Genomic DNA, 23,189 nt, shown 5'->3' with positions numbered 1-23,189 from the left:
AAACTGCAGAAACATTATCCTGCTCAAATCAATAAGCTAGAAAACAGATTTGACCTGAATTAATGCCAAAACATAGTGGTAGTAATTATAAGACATACACTACTTTTCCAAAAGTATACAGACACCCCTTCTAATGAATAATTTCAGCTACTTTAAGATACACTCCTTGCTGACACAACTGTTACTATGCCCAATGCCAAATATTAGCCAGCTGGGTATAAAGCCCCCCAGCACTGCGCTGAGGAGCAGTGGAACTGCATTCTGTGAAGGTATCATGCAGTACTAATGCTGTTGTGACTGAACACAATCCAATCCTTGCAGCAAAGCTAGAATGTTAGATCAGAAGGCTAGAGCCAGTTATTACTCCTGATTTCAAAAGGAACGTTGGGTGAGCAGGTGTCTCCAAACAAAAAGCATTGATATGCAATGTGGAGTTCATCCTAGTGCAGAGTGTATTTGGGCTGTTTGTGGGATGGAATGTGGAGGTGGTTGAAGGCCGTGGAGGGAGGATGCAGGGACCAGTGCGCCTGCTTGTCTCCATCTGTAGCTAGAGCTGGTAATTATAGTTGGGAGAGGCGCCCGCAGCGTGATGCCAGCTGCCAGTGGGATGGCCTAGGCAGGCGCAAGCAGACTGGAGTGCGAGCCCAGAGCCAGCAGAGCTCCCTCAGCTTCGGCCGACAGGACCATCAACACCTGCCAGTGAGCCGCTGGGCCACAGACGGCCTGCACTGCCTGAGGAGGGAAAAGAAAAAGAGAGAGAGAGAGAGAGAGAGAGAGAGAAACAGAGATAGGGAGCTGCTAGAGGATTAGCAGGTGACCCAGCACAGTTTAGTAATGGATTTACTGTAATATTTTTAAACATACAGTTTGTATAATTACTATTTTCGACCGTCTGCCACGACTTGCTCCTCAAACAGCTCTCTAGAAACAGCTTTCCTAGTCTGATTGTTTAACAGAGACATTACAGGCCTCGTCTAGGGACCTCTTTGTAAATTGTACAGCAGTTGTACCCTCTTCTGGTTACATGAAGGTAGTGCAAGTAACGTCTAGGAAGAACTGCACAGTCCAGTGCTTCTCAATGCTGGTCCTGCAAGAACACGTGCCAGCATAGATGACATGCTCTTGACTTGTTGTGTACTTGCATTGACTAGATGCTGTGAAGGGTTTTTCTTCACCAAGGAAACAATTGTGCATACGTCTACTTTAGTTGTACTTGCTGAGCACACCAGTGTATCACTTCTTTTTAAAAAGCTACCAAATTGTTGATTTGTCCACTCCTACAGTTTCTGCTCTCTCTCTCTCTCTCTATCTCAATCCCTGATACTCTTGTTTCGTTTTTTTAGACTATTGACGAGTACTGTCACCTGTTTGGACCTCATATGGAGTGTTTCTATGAACAACTACTAAATACAAATTCAGCTCTTGAAATTGCAGAAAAACTGCCATGTCCATGTATCTCCTTAATTAGTGTTTAACTAATGAGGGAACATACCACACATAGACATGAAACTGCTCTTCTTTTTTGTCCAGTTACTTTTAAGTGTATAGAAATGGCTGTAATGAATACAGTGTAATACAGTGAATGAGGGCTGAAAGTCAGCTCTTCAGTCACATCTTGATAGCTTCATTTCAAATTGACACTAACAAATCACACTGCACTAAACCACAAATCCTAAAACTCTAAATACAGACTTTGCTATCATAGCAACATCCGAGTAACATATCTACTTACTGTATGTTCAAATACTGAAGATTCAGCTTGTTTCTGATTTTTATAATAAACAGAACAACTAATTTTACACAGGTATTAATTGCGAATCAGGTCCAAGATATGTTATATTAATACTTTTACTTGCACATAATTATGATTTTTCCACTTTATATTGTAATATTGTTTCAAATGGGAACTGCGTTTTCAATCATGCTTAGGAGTCGTGTACTTGCACTTTAATACTTTTAGGGTCAGTTTCCCCAGACAGGGATTTAGCATAGTCTTGTCTATAGAGGAACACCAAAGGGCTTCCTTATAAACATTGGAGGTCCTGCTAAAGCATGAGTAGACTGATAAATCCTTGTGCTGATTAGCTGGTTTTCTCATTGTAACTGAGCTCTTTTAGGGATAGTTGAACCAAGGAACTAGCAACACTTCACTTGAATAATGAGTGATTTTTCCATTAAAAAAGCACAGTAATATTACATTAATATAACCAGGAACAATGCAGAACAGTGCAAATGTGCCATCTCCAGTTATCTGAAATGTTATAAATATAAAAAATTTAGTAATATCTGAATATATTTAGAAGAACTGAACTATTGTTTAATGCAAAGCAATTCAACAGCTAATTAACACTTAGCCTTACAGCAGAGTAAGTCAGGTCAGGTTTCTCACCTAATCTGAAGCAGATTTTTGATGTTTGCTATTAACTGAGTGTTTACATTTTAGCTGAACAGGCAGTAGTGCTGCAGAAGACAACCCTTCTCTTTCAGCACTGCAAACTAATATAAATCTCATCCAACCCTATTAGGCAATTATCTTTTCCTGTCTAATACTGTAGTTACATCCAGCTCCTACCCTTTTTTTCCCTGACCTAGTTGGTTATCACTCTAAAAGAAGTCAGAGACTTGGTCCCTTTCTCCTGTGAATACGCTTCGTGCAGTGTTGCCTGGCCCGGCCTGGCCTCCTCCGGCCTCTCCTGCGTGTGACCGGCGGGGCTTGCTGAGCTTCTGGTGCGGGCGGACACAGATGGTACGGGTGGAACAGCGCATGAATTTGTGATGCTGGCGGGTGAAGTGGTGCAGGGCGAGGCAGATGCCCACTGGCCCCAGGAGAGGCCCTTTGCCCGGCCAGCCGCAGGCCCCCACGCTGCAGCCAGCTGCTGCTCAGCACAGCCCATGCCACATGCTCCCCACCAAGCAGCTGACAAGCTTCTCTTTCAGAGCTGAAGAGCTACTGCTTCCTTTTCATATGCATTTTTAAACTTTTTACAAGGTTACAAGGTTACCAATTGAAATCTAAACCACTATGAAGCCCTGGTCTTGGAGAAAAAAACAATAGTTTTGTATTTTAGTTTACCAACTTTTTCCAATAATTGCATTGTAGATTTTATTAGTATAGAAATTACACTGCACCCAAAAAAATGTTGACACCTGCTTAGCCTTTATTTCTTCTGAAATCAAGGGGATCAACAGTGATTTTGCCCTTTGCTCATTCCCTTTGATCAGTCACTTGGCATTGTGCACAGTAGCCCTAGTCTCAGATAGTCTCACTTTATTAGCTATGCTTTTCTGGTGATTAAGAAATACTGTTAATTTATTACTATTATTTTTATTAGCCAAAGGAACACAACTAAAACACTATAAGGCAAAGCCAAACATGGGTATAACACTCAAACAGTTAAATATCATAAAGCTTCTTTGGTTTTCAACACACAGACCCCTCAGACTCTGTGTTGTGTTGAGGGTAGTTGGTTTTATAAGGTAGACCTTTCGGTTGTCATCTCTTCATTGCCAGATATAGCAGATGTTGTGTGCAATTTAATATAATGTTCTCAAAGCCAGACAGATCAGCTGGCACTGTGATATGACGTAAACTAAAAGCATCAGAGATAGTTTTGAGTTTCTGCAGTGCACATTAAGCACTTAAAGCCCATTAAAAAGGTGCACTATTAATGTTCGAGACAAAAGGAGTAGGGGCTTTAGCACATTACCCCTATGCATGTCAGTGTAGTATTTTTCATTCTGTTGCTTCAAAATCGGTTTCTTATCTGCTTATCTAGTCTGGACCATCCCCACATGCTGACCAACTACTTCAAGCCATAAAATAGCAATATGTGAACAATTAGACAAATCCAAGCACCTGCTGTCTAAACACAGCTCAAGAGTCAGAAACAGCAGAAAAACAGGACCATGACATTTCAGCACTAACATTTATAAATCCACATTATGCACAGTAATACTACAGAATATAAGCGCTCCACTTAAAAGAGACACAGCAAACCAGAAAAGGCATGTTTAACTGCCAAAAAGGTCACAACCACATTAGACTAAGAGACTGAGGCGGAGTAAACTACTAATATGTGCTTGGGACTGGCCAAGAAATAGGCTTCAACATTGCGTTTGGCAAAGAATGAAAAAAGGTCACCCTGTAAAGTGAGTAGTTATGTTCTGCTGACCTGATTACCCTGACCTCAACTGGTTGGTAGGGTAGAGTTACTGCAGGTCATGTTGTCTAGGTCAGAGAATAGAGCTTTCTGTGTGAGACGCCATCAGATCATGCTGCAGCAAATGTTATTAGAACAAAATCTGATTATTAAAAGAACAGAGATAAACCAAAAAACACAACTGTACATTTGACCATTCTCATCACATTTGCTACAAGCAGATTAGCCTTCACTGTGAGGACATACATTTATGATTGCATTGTGATGAATGGTGTTGAGGCGGCAAAGAGATTTGGCACCTGTATAATAAACTGCTGTAGAATTATCTTAGCTAGGGTGAATTAGCCTAATGTGGGACATTTTAGCATTTGGGGTTCTTCCTGTTTGAAGACTGCTCCACCCTTATCTAGGATTACAGTTTTACTGACTTGTTCGAGGGAAGACCTACACTAAATAAAGCTTAGCTCTTCCACATTAGGGCAATTCACCCTACATCCTTTTCCCCTCAAGCTTTAACAGGCTGTCAGGTGGAACATGCCTGCAATCCAGCATCGAATGGAAGACAGAGTCTGGAAAGCACCAAGACACGGTACAAAAACAGAACAAGTAGAGGAACTCAAAGTGAATGCTAGTTACACCAAGAACACAGGTGCTGCTACAGCTTCACAAAGTAAAAATCTTAATTGACATAAATAAGACCAAATGTTATGTTGCAATTTTGCAGCAATGGTGAACATGAAATGGAATATGCAGGTCATTTGGCTTTGCTACACAGAAAATATAATCCAGCTTTTAAAAAGCTCCACTTATGGCTTTTGACTACATTTTTGAATAAAATAAAACTTCAGCGACAAAGAAAGCTGTTAACCAGCTTTCATAGCTGTGTCCATGTGTATAGGAATACTAGAAGCGATGAAGCAAAAGTACACTTCTTCACACACCATGAGCTCCTAGAGTAAACTGTGCCAGCCCTCCACTGCTGTCCTAGGAAAGCCACCTCCTTATACTCCCATCCGCATTCTGAACGGTGTAAATCCCAGCCTTCTGACATCGTTTTTAGAGACAGTTCTAATGTTCTTGTCTACTGCAGAGATTCACAGAGTCAATGCACAGGACTCATTTTCGAAAGCAGGACCCTAAGAGAGTCCACCCGGAAAAGTTCCCCAGAGGACAGAAAATACTTCACGTTGAGTTGAAATTTTCAGAGCTAATGGTACAGCTCTAGGTGGGCAAAGGGTCGTCGTCTTTACGGCCACATTTGCATTTGCAGCACAGGACGAAAGGTGTGGCCAGGAGCAGGAATGGAGAGGCCACCAGCAGCAGAAGACCAAAGCCAGCAAAAATCCCCACTACCTGCAGCCAGACACAGAGGAGAGGGTTACGCGTCATCTCAATCTTTATCTAAACGGAAATGTCTGGTAGTGTAACATATATGAAACATATGAAATTAATAAACAAAGTGCTACCAGTTTTTGTTAACACTTTGTTTGGCCACTTGAACCATTCATAGTTGATGTGGGCTATATTTTGCTGTGATTAAATCCATGATTTTTAGTATCTGGCTTTTAAAGTGCCACCTTCAGCAATACGGATAAATCATTAAGCATCAAAATAGTAAAAGCAACAGCAATGTGGAACATCCATCTGACGAACAGTGAGGAGCTAAAATCACAGTGCTGAACCTCTGACTGCAAATATGTGTCACTGGTTGAAACAGGTTGCTCTCTTTGCATGTTTTTAATAAAAAAATGGAAATCATTTGATTTTCTCAGGGCTGTGTAAACACAAAACGGTCTTCTGATCTTATGCTTCTATATGGTATACAGTCAGTACAATAGGAATATAGCCATAGTCATACAACCATATGAATGGTGGAATTAGAAGTCATTTTCTATTTTATGTTTACTTAGTATATCTTTTTTATTTATTTGGAAGTAATTTTATGTTGGCACCTGCATCAATTCCGTGTACATCAAATATTTGAGAATAAAGAATAAAAAATAATAAAAAATAAAATAAAAACAATTATATATATATATATATATATATATAAATGAATCAAAAGGGCAGACATACCCCACATACCATGCCCACAGGCAAAACAGCACCATGATAATAAATATCACCATAAAATAAATAAATAAAATAAATGATCAAATAAATAAAATTAAATAATAAAAAAAAAAACACTACAAAAAAAGGTAGAATTTGCCTATTATTGTACAGAACACCGAAATTAGTCAAATGTGATATGTGAAAAAAAGGCAAAGGAAAACAAACTGTTCTGTCTTTGACCATCTTCAGTGCCCTGGGCAACAACCAACATCCATCCATCCATCCATCCATCTTATCTGCTTCTGGTCTGAAGCCTACCCCCGGACAAAGGTTTAGTCTGACAACCCACATTGTGGCTTCATTTAGAGATTTGGCCAAAAGCCTAACAAGTACATTAAGAAACACCTCCCAGTGGTCAGACATTTCAAATAAGCAAAACCGTCCAGCATCTTCTTTAGTTTATGGTATAGATTTAAAAAATGTCATTCCCATAGATAAACAACAAATGTTTTTTTTTGTGTGTTTATTACACATTTTTGTATTTTATAATATGTATTTTTACACATATTCATTTTGATGTTGGGGTTATGTAGTATTTGCATACTTTTGCTTTTTGTGAGCCTTGATACGGATAAATTCAAGGGTCCAAAAATGGAAATTAGTAAAAAGGCTTGTAATGTGAATTACAAGCAAGACACATGACAGATAGCTGGGCACCACAAGGGGGCACTAACAGCTTGAGAACCAAGGACACCCACAGACAGACAAGCATAGACACAGACACCTCTCTCCAAACTCTCCCTTGAATTGTCTTGGCAGTGAGATTATGAAGTTTCAGTAATGTTAGGTTTGGTTCTAAGCATAAAAAAGAGCACAACTAGTTCACATATAATGAATCAGAACACAAAAACATGGCATGGCTTATAGATCTCTAGGTAGAAGGTTGAGTCTGTGGGTCAGTCAACACAGAAAGCAGTGTTTTCACTTTTAGCACACATCTGAAATACAGAGAATATATTAGTAAACGCCCACTATCTACAAACTGTTCTGTAGGAGCTACCAGGATGCACCCGCATGCGTGCACATATGCACGTACATACACACACACTCACCCACAGGAATGCTTATTTTAGAAAGCTAGGCAATGAGAGGAGGATTAAAGGACTAAATCCTCTGTGTGAAAACTGCCCTGTCTTCCTCTGTGCTACTGATCCCTGGGGCTGAGCCGCTAACGCCAGGCAAGCTACAGTTCTACTACGGAGTATCACCCTGTACACCCTGAAACCAAAGCAGTCATCAGTAAAGGAAACAATATATTATACAAAGCTGTGTACAGCTTTGTAGTGCATATACCTGTGTACTGTCCACAGCTGTGTAGTGCATGTATACACGTCGACAAAATTGTTGGTACCCCTCAGTTAATGAAAGAAAAACCCACAATAGCCACTGAAATAACTTGAATCTGACAAAAGTAATAATAAATAAAAATGCTATGAAAAATAACCAATGAAAGTCAGACATTGCTTTTCAACCATGCTTCAACATAATTATTTTTAACTCATGAAACAGGCCTGGACAGAAATGATTGTACCCTTAACTTAATATTTTGTTGCACAACCTTTTGAGGCAATCACTGCAATCAAACGATTCCTGTAACTATCAATGAGACTTCTGCACCTCTCAGCAGGTATTTTGGCCCACTCCTCATAAGCAAACTGCTCCAGTGGTCTCAGGTTTGAAGGTTACCTTTTCCAGACAGCATGTTTCAGCTCCTTCCAAAGATGCTCAATAGGATTTAGGTCAGGGCTCATAGAAGGCCACTTCAGAATAGTCCAATGTTTGTCTTAGCCATTCTTGGGTGTTTTTAGCTGTGTTTTGGGTCATTATCCTGTTGCAAGACCCATGACTTGTGATTGAGACCAAACTTTCTGAGACTGGACAGAACATTGCATCCTGCACAGATTCAAGACACCCTGTGCCAGATGCAGCAGAACAGCCCCAGAACATAACAGAGCCTCCTCCATTTTTCACAGTAGGGACAGTGTTTTTTTTCTTGATATGCTTAATTTTTCCATCTGTGAATATAGAGATGATGTGCCTAGGCATCCATTTTTGTCTTATCTGTCCATAGGACATTCTCCCAGAAGCTTTGGGGCTTGTCAACATGTAGTTTGGCAAATTTCAGTCTGCCTTTTTTACGATTTGTTTTCAACAATGGTGTCCTCCTTGGTCATCTCCCATGAAGTCCACTTTGGCTCAAACAATGACGGATGGTGCGATTTGACACTGAGCTTGAAGTTTTTCTGGGCTCTTTTGTTACATTCGTATTATCCGTCTCTTTGTTTTGTCATCAATTTTCCTCCTGCGGCCACGTCCAAGGAGGTTGGCTACAGTTCCATGGATCTTAAATTTCTGAATAATATGTGCAACTGTAGTCACAGGAACATCACGTTGCTTGAAGATGGTCTTATAACCTTTACCTTTAAAATGCTTGTCTATAATTTTTTTTCTAATCTCCTGAGACAACTCTTTCCTTCTCTACCTGTGGTCCATGTTAAGTGTGGTACACATCATGTCACCAAACAGCACAGCGACTACCTGTAGCCCTATATATAGGCTCACTGACCAATTACAAGATTGTAGACACCTGTGATGCTAATTACACAGATCACATTATTTTCTGGGGTACCATCATTTTTGTCCAGGCCTGTTTCATGAGTTTATTTTTTAAAGTCATTCTGTTGAAGCATGGTTCAAAATCAATGTCGGATTTTCATTTGTTCATTTTCATAGAATGTTATTTATTATTATTTTTGTCAAATTCAAGTTATTTCTGTGACCATTGTGGGTTTTCATTAACCGAGGGGTACCAACAATTGTGTTCACATGTGCACTGTGCATACCTGTGTTCGATGCCAGATGACAGAGGCTCTGGAATGACCCAGTTTATTCCGACATGGTCCTTTGTCATAGTGGATCAATAAGAAGTCATCCTGGAAAAATGAACGAAGACCATCAGTAGAACCTAGCTGAGTGTGAGTGCTGTAGAGGATTATAAATGAACAGTGAAAGCTGTATAACATCAACAATCAGGTTATGATAAAATTAATATCCAGAATGCCTCAATCTTCAGAAGTCACCAAATACAGACCATTTGACAAAAAGTACTCCAAACTGATAATTGCAGTATATTATTAATAATATACTAAAATATTCAATACAATGTCTAACACTATTTATTTATAAAAAGGATGTTTAAATCATCATTATATATTACTGGAGAAAAAATACTAATAGATCTATGACAAATTATTAGAACCTAAGTGTAATTATACTAAAGCATGGTTAAGTGCTGTGTGATTGGTGGTCAGTGTGACTCACATCCAGTGACTCCAGGCAGTACCAGCAGAAGGCGTGTTTGCAGTTCTTACACATCATCTGGGCACAGCCCTCATCTCTCTCGATGTACACTTTACACTTAGGACAGCGCTTTATAGGAGCCTCGTCCTCTTCACTCTTACAAATGGCGCTGGAGACAGAGAGCGAGAGAGAGAGGAGGCACTGTAGTACTGAGACAGAAAGGCCATTCATGACAGACCGGACAGCTTCGAAATGTCTTCGTCTTTGAAAACAACAGGGGTACTTGTTTGTCTGAGAAACAAGCAAGGAATCATCTTTGGACCAGATAACAAGCCAGTGGTCACATGTAAGAAGACTGCTCGATGTGTGATGCAGGCAAAAACAGGAACCCAAACTGACTCTGTGTATTACACATCACTACTGTCCCCATCTTTGCCTCTAGTCAGCATGTTGGTTGCATGTGACATACTGCACAGAATTGCTCCATATGATGCAAAGTAAACAATGAAGTTCAGTTAGTTCTAGGAGTAGGTAGCCTATATAAAATGAACAGATTTAACAAAGATTAAACAAAAAAGAACATCAACAAGAATCTAAGTGGAGTATAAACAGATATTACACCCAAGAAGCATGCAGGGTTTGTAAACCTAAACCTGGTATACTGAAACAGTGATGAGGCCACAAATCCTGGGTCCCCTAAATCTATCATTTGCAATCTACAATTTCTGCCATGTTTTAGATCTGGACCCCCAGAATCATCGAGGGCTTTTGCTACCTTTCAGTTCTCCTGCATACCAAAAACGTAAATCCAGTCAGAAAGCAGCAAACTTATTCATACTACAAGCAAGAGACAATCGTCTATTACTGATACACTGATACAACACCTCATACTTTTTACCAAAAACCAAACCCAGCTCTACTCTGGAGTATTTACCCATTCTCTCCAGGCAAGAACGTGATGATGGGCAGGCTGTTGCGGCAGGCTTGCCCTGTGTGCCAGTCTCCCCGACAGGCTGAGCAGAAGCGCAGGCTGCACAGCGGGCACTGCACCAGCTGAGGCATGGGCACCTCCGCTTCCTTTAGCTGGCACACAGCCTGGCATGAGGAGGATGGGCACCAGGTCCGGCAGGGGTCCAGCAGCACCTCTGTAGGACAGGCAGAGAGGAGATGTTGGTCTCTTTCAGGGCTGAATGGATGCTGTTGGCATCCAGTGCAGTTGGTAATACAGCAGCTGCTCTTTGTCCACAGGTTTCTCTTTTTATTCTCTCTGTTTATTCATCTGTGCTCTAGTTTACACTATAAAGAGCGGCCTCTCTACTGCATCCTGTTAACTACACAGGGGTGCTTAAATGATCAACATTTTAAGCACTGTTATATATAATTCAAGAAGGATGTTTTTGGTATTTATTTCCCTTCGGGAAGAAAATAATGCATAGTGGCCGTCCTGCATTACTCTGAGCAAGATTATTTACACTTGTTTAATCATGTGACCTATGATAATCAGCATAGAAACCATTTTTTTTTTTTACTGTTGTTAAGAATCTGTTGTTCCTTTAGCAACACACTGTCAGTTTACTCATTAATGTAAAAACAATTAAATTAATCAGGAAACCAGAATTAAACTGAAAATATTAATTTCATCACAGCTATACTGCAGTAGAGAAGTATTAACATTTGGAAGTACAATTTAAATTTCACAAGTAAATGTAATTAGATACTACACAGTCATACCAGAACACTATGAGCACACCCGGTTTGGAATAAACTTGGCCAGGGACAGATGCCACGTGACTGGGTTTGCTGCAAGTATAAATAAGCGAGCACACCAGTCAGCTATTGCAGAGTACACAACAATCATCTTGAGCAAAGGATGTGATTTGACGGATTTCCAAAAGGGCATGATAATAGGGTACCGGGAGACGGGTGGTAGCATCTTAGAAATGCCAAGTTGTGAGATGTTCTAGAGCCGAGAGTATAGCGAAGGGGTACCGTGAACAGAGTTCTTGCACATTTAGTGCCTCCCAACAACATGACTGTGGTGGCCCGTAGGGCAACTGATGCAAGAGAGAAATGAACACTTTGGCGAGTGGTACAGAGTAATCAGTGCACCACTGCTGGTCAGTTAACCTCTGTATTGAACACCTTCCATCACCTAATACAGCATACGCCACAACATCTTGCTAGTGTCATCACTTGAGCAAAGGGTGGTTATTCCCACTATTAGGTAGGTGGTCATACAATTGTAAAATGACTGTGCACACACATTTTTTAATGTGATTGGTGGCCCTAATGTAAATCTGAACATGACAGTGGAGACTGATGGAAGAAATCACCTCGCTCAAACTGCAGCCTCTTGTACCACTTCATGACATCTTCTGTCACCATGGCCTCAATCTGCAGAAGAGGTGGGGGGGGGGGGGGGGGGGTATTCAATATTCAATAATAATACCAACAATAATCATTAGCCTTCTACATTAATTTTAAATTGGTCATACAACAGACTAAGTCAGAATTGCTGGAAATAGTACATTTAATTCTAATTCAAATCTGCTGTACCTCGTTCTCCTGTAGCTGGCCCTGTTTCGGGCAGGCAGAGTCTGGACAGCTGATCCCTGTTTCCAGGCCCTCTTTGATCAGCAGCTCTACATACTGCTTTAAGCACTGGAACAGATTATTCAGTCTGTGAGTGACAGTCAACTCCTTTCAACTGAGGCTAATCATTTCAGTTGGAACACTGTGCATAGTAAACTAATGTTTGATAGGGTTTTTTAGGACTTAGAAGGTTGTTGGTTCAAATCCTGTTCAGACATAATTTGGGCAAGTGCATTACATGGAACAGACCAAAGGACTTAATGAACTTTAAAAGTTGATTTTTTAAAACTATGTTTTGTTATAATTTTGTTGAATAAACTGTTCAAGACAAGCTTGCATCAGACACTGTTCTAGACAGTATACTAGTGAAGTTCCTCACCGGGCTGCAGAAGACGCACTGGCACTGGGAGATGGTGGTCATTTTCTCCAGAGGAAACTCTCCAAGACAGAGCTTGCAGGGCATTGGGGGTTCCATTTTACCGTCTGGGCTGGGGATGCAGCGAGAGCTGGTCATAGCATCTGGATCGTAGACACTGAAACACAGAGACAGGAAGCTCTCATGTTCTATTCATGTAGATTGCACGCCCACGCCAAACAGGCAAATCTCTAATTAAATAATGTATGAGCACCTTTTGACTATGGCATGTGATTATGCAATAGGAACTAGAAAAGAGGACATTTTTCACAAGGACAATTGCTTCTGGACTCATTACAGTATGTCTTTATTATAAAAAATTCCATCAAGAGTTTTTTTCTACTAATAACTTCTCGGTTCTGGGAAAGTAAATTCTGCCTCATCATGTCTGAGATTATTCCACCAACTAGAACAACATGTTCTGTATTTGTAAAGCAGTGTACAGCCTGGCCAGTTCATATGACCACCAAGGGCTATTTATGAGGTGTTATAATCCATGTAGTCCCTTTCCATCAGCATTTATTTTGGTCAACAGAGCTGTTTGTGCACACTAGGAGTGTGTGAATTATTTCATTCTTTGCTCAAAATAAATACAATCAAAACAGCTGCTCAATCTCAACCTCTCTCTCAGGAAACCCACTGCAAACTAGTCAGTAGAAGTGGTTCTAATTTCAACAACACCTGATTTACATCAGAGATATATAAAGATACAGCAATAGTGTCAGATTTGTGAAACATCTGTCAAATTGTCAAACAGACAATGATTTATATTCAGAATGTTCAACAATGCCTCCAATTATCCTCCAATTATCTTTGAGCAGTGTCGATATCCTTGCTATCTTGATATTCTCAGAAAAGCATGCCATTTATCACAATAACACAATTGATATAAATATCATATTGCACATCTCTACTTCAGCATTTTATATATATATATATATATATATATATATATATATATATATATATATATATATATATATATATATTAGTCTTTCGTATTATTGTATATTCCTCTTGTCTTTAATACTGTTAATACTGCGTGGAAATTTCATCTTTTTCAAATGGTGAAAAAAAAAAGACAGTGAGGAGGGAGACAGAATGCTGATTGAAGAAATAGGCTTGCAGAAACAACTGCACAACATGAATAGTTGCCACTGACCAGGAACACTGTCTAGCGCTACTGCACATAATACTGCAGATTAGGAATGAATGGGAATAACGCTGATACCGTTAGACAAGTGAGAGTCACAGACAGCTTTCACTTAAACCAATCAAGTGAATGAGTGAAATTACATAAGTCCTATCAAAGGCTTATAGGAGATCCATTTATAATCTATCTAGGTTAATTCCTAATTAGACAGATCTCCATTCAGCCCAGTGTGTAGCTCGTCTACTGTTTACAAATTCACAATCAAGAATGCATTAAATTTACTTGATTTTAAATGTGTGTAAAAGTAGTGTACAATCACAACTTGGGATGTGTACACATGAATACTGAGCACTATCAATATATTATATCTGAAAAAAAATGAAAGGTTTCAACTTATCATAATAGATTTTATTGCTCCTTCCCAATTCCTTTTATTCTTTGCATATTTGTCAACCATTGCAATTTGTGGAACCCTGATCTTCCACCTTTGAATCAGTCCACAGAATATTATCCAAACAAAAGCTTTGGGGTATATATATATATATATATTAGCAAATGTGAGACAAGCTGCATCTTTCCTACTGTGGAATAATGAATATTGCCCTTACTGACGCAAGCGAGAGAACCTGCAGTTCTTTAGATGTTCATTTGGATCATTTTGTGATCACCTGGAGGAGTCAGAATTGTGCCCTTGGTAAACAGCCACTTTTGGGGAACGTTTACCACTGTTCCAAGTTTTCTCAATTTGTGTATAATGACTCTTAATGTGATTCACTGGAGTCGGTTTCTTTCCAGACAGATCTGAATGACTTTGGTTTGCATCCTTATTTGAATCTCTTTAGAATGTGCTGAGACCTTCTAGCCTGCCTTCCACTGCCAAGCAGGTTGTATTAAAGGGATTTCAACAGGTCTGGCAGTAATCATATCAGGGTGTGGCTAGACAAATTTGGTTAACTAGTCGATTTGGTGGTAAAAGGGCCAATTAACCCCCCCCACCCAACATAATTTTTTATAATTTATATTCCTCCATGTTGGAATATTTACAAATCACTATTTACCATTACTTTTTAAAAAGCTCTAGCTAAGAGCTATTGCAGTTAAATGGGTTAAACCCATGGGCCTGGACCCCAGAGGTCTATTTCAGTAAATGAGATGTGTGGGAAGACCTTTTTGAAGTTTTTAAAAACCTACATAATATTAACATACTATAACAATTCACTATTCTTTCCAGAACCATGGTGTCAAGCCACAAACCACTAAGGGTCTTAAGAGTGTAACTGGGGAAGAATTGAATAAGCTGTATTGAGTGTCAGCGGGAAAAGCACATTCACACAGCTCTTAAAAAGCAGCAGCCAGTAAGCAACACAAAGCAGAAGCTGGATGTTCCTCCCACATGGGCTAATCACAAAGTGAACACATGTTGGCCATGCCTGGATCTAAGAAACCTGATTACATAATGACCTCAATGAAGGTGCACATTCTTTGCGCCAGAAAATGCGTCAAAGTTTAAGCTTTCCTTCAGTTCGACCAAATATTCCCTTACAATGAAAGCATCTAGAATTACATGGAGTTCATGTTCTGCACATTTTAGGTGTGTGTGGTACCTTCAAATCAGCATGGCTCTACAGGACTGCGAGGGAAACAATGTCCTGAATGCTCCATTATCAAGATTCTCCAAGTCACTGAGCTGGAGCTGGCAATCAAGTGAACACTGAAATGCGAGCTATCAAATAACCGGCCTATTAATACAGATGTTATCACAGTGGAACATTCAGAGGGGAAAGGGCTTCTCGAAGAAAATCAACGTTCTTATTGCTTCAGCACTCCAGGGGGATTTTTTTTCTCCTCATCATCTTGGTTCACTTAGAGTTCAAAGTCTTGCGTGCAGTAACACAAGCCTTTCACTTCTTGAACTCTTGCATAACCCATATCTCAGCAGCATTCACTCACATAATACGACTAAGGAGTAGAAAGATGAGGAGAGGTGAGCAGGTTCCTCGGATCTTAAATGCTTTAAAGCACATTTAGCTCGTTGTGGGGGCTCTGGGCACAGCTAATGCTTTTAGAGCTTTATTCAAATTGTAAAAATGGAGACCTGCATGAAAAGTGCTTTCCCACTACAAATAACGAATGAGTTGCATACTCTTTATTTCAGGTGTTGGTTTTCTTTCATTTTCATTTCTTCCATTTGAGATCTTGCCACTGCATCTACTAAGTTCATCTCAGGACTAGACTAGGCTTTTCTTTTCAGCATTTCAGATATGAACTGGCTTTTGTGTTGGATCACTGTCTTGCTGCACAACCCAATTATGATACAACTTCGATTCACAGACAGATAAACAGACATTCTGCTATTTGAGCAGAATTCATCCAGGTCTTATAAGCATTACATTACACCATCCCATTACCCTCACCATGTTTGTATGCTTCCTATACTGTGAGAAGCAGTGTTAGCTTTAAGCTACATATAAAGAGGCTCATTGTGCTCAGTACATTTCTTTTATGTTGTACCCTTGAGGACATTTTTTCAGACCAGCCACTTCAGGGAAGATTCAGGAATATTTTTGTGTGTGGGAAAAAAAACCCCATGATATTTACTTTATATTTACAGAGCACAAGCTCTTCTCCAGTGACTCCAGTGGATTTTCATTCCCTACCACTGTCCTAATTTGTTCTTGGCACAGTCCTGAAAATGCAAGACATATTTACAAATTCCTGATGAATACAGATTCTCCAATCCTACTCTCCTTGAACAGCTCAGGAAATCAAAATTTGGCATTAACCTGAGCTTACCTATCTTGCATCACGGCGTTTGGGTCAGCGCTGGTACTGTGACTCATCAGAACTCAGCCCAACAGAGTTCAGCAGACAGCAGGGGTAAATCTGGCCTGGCAGAGAGCACTGCATCCATTACATCACCTGCCTTTCACCAGGTGCCAACAAAGCCATCTGTTCACAGAGAAAGAATGAAGATTGGAAGTCAATATGTTCCGAGACCAACCTTTCTTCTCAAGTAACTGAAGATAGGGATCATTTTCACTTTTAACTTTAACAGGACAAGTCAAATCAAATCAAAGGTTTATTTGTCAGTTGCCCATCATTTAGGACATTCATGCACTGAAATGCTAGCACTGAGGCTCCGGATATTAGGGATGAATACACAGCTTCATGACTTGTTCAGTAGTCCAATAGCCTGTGTGTAGGAACTGTCCTTTAGCCTGTTTGTTCTGGACTGGATGCTGCGTTATCGTGTTACTGCTACTGTCCGACCTGATTTGAAGAGTTTTCCTGACTGAAAGGAGTCCTGTAAGACTAGCAGTTTGCTTGCCATGATAGATTCAACTGTCCTCACAACTTCCTGAGGGGCCTTGAATTTACAGGCCGGGTAGCTGCCATACCAGACACCGATGCGGCCCATGAGGATACTCTCTACGGTGCCCATGTAGAACTTGGTGAGGATGTCAGGAGGAATACCAAACATCTTAAGCCTTCCCAGGAAGAAGGGACGTTAATGGGAAGATCAGCTATGTTGGTGTGGTGAGCCAGGTGAGGTCATCAGTGAGGTGTACACCAAGGAACATTGCTGACTCTTTCCACTTCAACTCCATGGATTCATAATGGAGAGTGCCTGTATTTTGCCTGTCAGGATGTCCAGAACCCAGTTGCAGAGATGGGTGTTTAGACTTTAGTCTAGGAGTTGGGCAGGGACAACGGTGTTGAATGCTGAGATGTAGTAATAAACAACATTCTCACATATGTGTTCTTCTTGTCTACGTGAGTAAGGACAGGGTGCACAGTCAGGGCAACAATGTCGTCCACAGATCTAGTTGAGTGATAGGCAAATTGGAAAGGGTCAAAGTTTGCTTAAATGGAGGAACAGATAGGAGTTTTGACCTGTGGCTTGAAACACTTTGTGGCTGCTGATGTCAGTACAACAGTGTGGTAGTCATTCATGCAGGTGATTCTCTAAAAAGCATGTGGGAATCATAGACAGTCTTAGGGGGAGGTTAAAGAGGTCAATGAAAACCTTCACCAGTAGGTTGGCACATGCTCTAGGGTCACTTAGTCTCTGCTGTATCCCCCTACAGGTCCCCCTTAGGACCTTTTACTTGCTAAATGCTGAAACTACTGCTGCTGCTGCTTTTAGCATCATAAGATCATAAAGATCAGACCACAACTGAAGAGCTCATGTACTTGAACTTTCTGCTTTCTCAGGGCAGCACAAGCTTATTCCCAGAACCCAAAGCATGCACAGGAAGTGAGCGCTGCCTAAGGAAACAGCTCAACTTCCTGAATGGTGTTGTTTCAGTGCTAGCCACGCTAACACCACAGTACTGGAATCAGAAGCTTTTACAGCAAAGGCAGTGGGGGAGAGCTTTTAGCATGCTATTCAGGTCATGTAACATTAAACACAGTGTTTGATACATTACATTCATCACCGCAACATACACTCAATACACATTTGCAATAGACAGGCCATTTAGAGCTTATGAAGAAGAGCTGAGAGCCACAGACTGACAGACTCTACACTACTGGACAAGATGAGCATCTTCAATGGCCACACTTCAATTCATATGAATCTGATATGATCCATGGGCCAGGCAGTGATCAGACAATTTACTCACCATGCGTGCCTGTTGATAATCACAAAGATCTGATGCCAATATTTTTTCTCATTCCAACAACATTGTCATGCGTCACTTCTTGTCACTGTGATGGTGATACATACACACTAATGGAATTGCATGATAAGGGATGATTAACCTTCACTGGACTGAATTAGATGGATTGGATTCTTTGGCACAAACACATTTAGTGCAAAACAAAGTAGGCTAATCTAGATGCTAAAGAAGTCTGTGACTCCAGTGGGCAGATTAGCCGTCCAGACAAAAGCACAAAATGGACTAATTCAGAGCAGTGGATTAGAATGTTTTCCTTCAGCTCACAGCTTCTGAAAATGTGTAAACAGAAAATGCTCTTATTGCAGTTGACACACATTTAACATGAATTTTATAACTATAGCTTTAATGTTCCAGGTCAGAACATCAGAACTAGTTCTGTAGTGAATAAAACCCACCAAGCAACCATCTAAGTTGCTGAGAAGGAACAGAAATTTGAAGATTATATTTTTTTAAATTTTAGGAACAAAATGTCCTTGCTAGCATTCAATATGGTCCTAGAAATGGTTCACTGGCCTACAACAACAAGGGAACCCCCTTTGGAGCTACACTGAAACATGAATCATCTTTGAAGAACCATTCAACCAGGCAAAGAGCCATTTATTAAACTGGGACTGCGTTAATTAAAAAACCCTTGAAGAAGCCTCACTTTTTGGGATTGGCATGCTCTAGTTAAGCCACATCCTAAATCATCATTGTCATTCAAATGCACAGAATTAAGAAATATAGGAAATATGTTTAAGCTCACGTCCTCACAAGGTTTATAAACAAACTTGTGTGTGCAGGCATGTAGAAGAAAGGCTGGAGGCTGGCAGGCACAGTATGTTCCGGATGCAAGAAGCCCCAGTGCTTCTCATGAAAGGCACATTCAGGCCAGTCCAGCTGCATTATGGTGACTCTTACGCTGCTCTGTGTGGCCCTGGTGTGGCAGTGGACATCATTAAGAAGTGGAAAGCAAACAAACAATCACAACTATTACTCAGCTATTACCAGGCTTGGGCTTTATGTGGACAGAAAATAAATACGCTAAATAAATAACTGACCCATGATGTCACCAAATGCAAACATCTTTCACCCAAGCAAGTAAGCCAGCCAAGAGAAGCACCAACTAGGCTCATCAAATTCACAAAAACAGCAGGTGTCAATTCACTCCTTGACCACCCCAGTCGGTCCAACAATATTTCTACACCTGAGACAGATGAGCAGCAATCCAGTAATAATCAATAGGAGCGGATATATTTCATAAACCTTTTTAAAAGAACTAGGATTGTTTAAAGCAGTGGTTCCTAACCATGGTCATGGAGAACACCCTGCCCTGCACGTTTTTACTGTTTACTCTAATCCCGACACACCGGATCCAGCTGATCAGCTAATGAACTAGCTCTTCTTTGTTAAGGTAAGGTAGTGTGAGTTTAAGGTAGTGTGTTAGAAAAGAAACCACTGAAATGTGGCAGGGCAGGGTCTCCTTCAGGATCAAGGTTAGTGAGCAATGTTTTAAAGCAATACCATAAAACACTGGTTCCCATCCCACCTACTGGAGATCCACCCAAAACTAACACACCCCATTCAGCCAATTAGGCACTTCTAAAGAAGCAGTAAAGAAATTAAAGTAAAGACCATAATTATACATCAAACCTACACTCTGCACTGCTTTACACTTATACTTTAAAAAAAAGGGGTTCTTTGACAGTTTGGGCCATTTGAATGGCCGAGAGTTGCGAGTGAGGGTGGGCGATATGGCTGAAATATCACATGCAGTTGGTCAGTAATTTAAAAACACTGCCGTTATCTTACCTTGAATTAATTAAGACTGATTACACTCTTACACTCACAGCTGATATCCACGATACACTCATAAAAGCATATTGTGTTCCACGATAACTACATTTATCACGTCACGGTCAAATATAGCCCAGCTCTACCCTCAGTGTTATGAAATAATGTGATGGAATTTATCACAGTGACTATTGATATTCTCATACTGGCCCAGTGTGTGTGTGTGTGTGTGTGTGTGTGTGTGTGTGAATAACCTTCACGGATGAAAGAACTTATAATATTAAAAGGTTCTGATCCCAATACATGTATTTTCCTTTGAGCTGCACATTAAAGCCAATAAAGCTATTGGTTCTTCTATCCAGCACCAAAATAGGTTCAGCAAGAACCTTTCCACTGGACTCATCAGGGGTCAGGGCAAGAAGAAGTAGTTAGTTTGGAGAGCCATTCCTCCATCACCAGCAGCCCATTAGACTAGCAAGCTTAGGACTGACCGGACTACACAAACAACCCACATCTGCAGGCTCTTAACCTGGAGCTTAAGCTATTGATACATTAGTTGTTTTTTTCATCTGGTGGCAACTCAGACATTTCTGCATAGAGAACATAAGCAGCAGCAGCAGCAGCAGAACCTGGTCTATTAAAAATGTATAGGACAATAATTCCTACTGTACTGTACACCTGATAGTCAGAGGCTACCTGTTGTCTCACTCAACCCAAAGGACGGCTGGTTTAAAGCTCTGAAGACGACCCACGAGTTTCAGCAGCTCCCATCCTTCACAAACACACACACTAGAGTACAGTCGACTAACCGCTAGTCTGGTCCAGCAGCCGCCTCAGTCGTAGTGCGCTCATGCCTTACCTCAAGCTGAAGACGCTGCTGGTCAGTTCGCCGTGTGGACAGTGTGTGTGTGTGTGTGTGTGTAAGACAGGGAGAGGCAGAGCCAGTACTGAATCACGTTGCTGTCCTCTCTAAAGTCCGCGCTCGTCCTTCATAAACCGTGTCATGGCAGCAGTGGATATCGGAGGAGCCAGACATAGCCAGCGGGTCTGTCTAGAAACAGAAGACGACGGAAACCCCGAGAAGCGCTTATCAAAATCAGGTGCTCGGCGTGACTCCCTGGAGCAGCGCCATTTGACTGACTGCGCCTCGGTTGGCGGGCAACAGTGCAGCTCACTTCCCAAGCTGAGCAGCAGAGGGCGCTTCACCAGCACCGCTTTCTGAACGACGCTCAGATGCTACGTTACGCTACGCTCCAACGCAGACGCGCGGTTGAAGCGACCTCTGCTGGCCAACTAAGCAAACCGCAGCCTGTGCCGTTCAGAGACCTGTCGTTAGAGCGACCTCTGCTGGCCTAAGAGGGAAATCAAAGATCTTCTAATATATAAAATATCAAGAGTCCAGAGCTGTGTCAAGATACACTGTATGTAATGCAATCACATCCTCACAGCAATGCTACAAAGTCAGGTAGAAAGCCTTCCCTGGACAGAGTCAGTAGAGACAGTTACTCCTTGCCAATGAATAAGCAGGTGTCCCAATACTTTTGTCCATATAGTGGTGGAAGTTGTGTATTCGTCCACATCTAAGTACCTATAATGTGCACCCAGTCTGAATGTAGCTCCTTTAGTTAGTACCAATATAAATGTTAACCTCTGTTCAAAAGTTTGGAATCACTTTTCATTTGAATAATTCTGCATAATGTATATACATTATAGGGGCAGTGGTCGATATCGATAACAAGGTTGTGGGTTCGATTCCCGGGCTCGGCAAGCTGCCACTGTTGGGCACTTTACCCTCTCTGCTCCCCAGGCACTGGAGTTGGCTGCCCACCACTGTGTATGTGTGTGTGTGTGTGTATAGTGTACACTGTACAGTGACAAACATTTACCTTTAGCTTTTTTTTTTTTTTACATTATTGTATTTAGTAATTAGTATCTGCTTATAGCAGTTTAGTCACATCCTGGAATGTGTTCAGAAATGTTCACAGTATAAGAACATCATAGATATTACGTTAGCTATAACATCATGGCCATAACTTTTAGAGTTTTGAACACTAGTGAAAATAATAAAAAAGGAAGTACCTAGACCACACATTCTCAACCCTAGTCCTGTCGTACCATCTGTCCTAAATATCTGAGCGTTTCCACAGCTTTAAGACACACTCACTCCACAAGGACCTGTCAGTGAACTGGGAAGGTTTTACAGGATATTCTCCAGGACCAGGGTTGGGAACCTGTGATGTAGAATATTTAATTCATTCATTAATCATTTTAAATTTGCATATCTAGGCCCTGTCATTGCATCCTACAGTTCACATAACACGGTCAATATTCAACACCAGGGCAGGGCTGACCGAATGTATGACAGGACATATAGTATTCTTCAGTCCTGTCACTGACCCTTACTAACATCTGAGACCTAACAATACTCCTCCCATCATTTCAAAGGGCTTTAGTGTGTCTTCTGCTGAACTGTCCGTCTGAGTAACAGTCTTCCCCAATCTGCAGAGACTGTGGCCTCCAACAGATGTCAGTAAAACCCACATAATGTGCCTTTAAAGAACCAGAGGAGTGGGATGGTTGCATGAAACAGTCCATTCATGCTGCTCTGAAAACCGGCACTGCTCTTGCCCAGTCTAGTTCAGGAGCAGACACGTTGGAGAACATGTTAGGGCAAGTCGTGACATGTTGTCTTCCAGAAGATCTGTCATTCTATCTAACATGACGGATCAGGGGAAGGAGCTGCTTGGACAGTTCAGTAGAATATAACATTATTTTCTATTTACACAATCACATATTTAATGTTCTTCTGTTGTCATAGATTTCTGGCCTTGTTTTTGGTAAAGATACAGTATCTCTGTGTGCTCTTATCAAATAGATAAAAGCGCAGATTAGCTGTAGCTAATGTGCTACAAATCAAATGTTTTTCGAACATACTGTGCAGGACAGATAAAATGGCCAGTGTGGCCATTTTCTCATGGTACTCATGAACCTTCTTCTTC

General features: G+C 40.9%; 1 protein-coding gene across 3 annotated transcripts; it reads right to left on the bottom strand.

Moving 5' to 3' along the window:
- Positions 1–3,138: 3,138 nt before the first annotated feature.
- On the bottom strand, positions 3,139–21,340 carry rnf144ab (ring finger protein 144ab). 3 transcript variants are annotated; one of them, XM_072684414.1, is made up of 9 exons: positions 21,050–21,340; positions 16,529–16,684; positions 12,547–12,700; positions 12,132–12,236; positions 11,909–11,969; positions 10,510–10,720; positions 9,597–9,744; positions 9,119–9,208; positions 3,139–5,513 (listed from the first exon to the last, which is right to left on the bottom strand). In XM_072684414.1, exons 2-9 carry the CDS (start codon positions 16,573–16,575, stop codon positions 5,382–5,384), a joined length of 948 nt encoding a protein of 315 aa, XP_072540515.1. In that variant the 5' UTR covers positions 16,576–16,684; positions 21,050–21,340; the 3' UTR covers positions 3,139–5,381. The 3 variants fall into 3 exon arrangements, with proteins under 3 accessions (XP_072540515.1, XP_072540525.1, XP_072540534.1); XM_072684424.1 differs by lacking the exon at positions 21,050–21,340 and adding an exon at positions 20,887–21,042; XM_072684433.1 differs by lacking the exon at positions 16,529–16,684.
- Positions 21,341–23,189: the final 1,849 nt, after the last annotated feature.

The sequence above is a fragment of the Salminus brasiliensis genome, chromosome 1 (genome assembly GCF_030463535.1).
Source record: "Salminus brasiliensis chromosome 1, fSalBra1.hap2, whole genome shotgun sequence".
NCBI classification, from domain to species: Eukaryota; Metazoa; Chordata; class Actinopteri; order Characiformes; family Bryconidae; genus Salminus; species Salminus brasiliensis.
The sequence above is the reverse complement of the archived record's forward strand: the minus strand, read 5'-3'. Positions and strand labels throughout refer to the sequence as shown.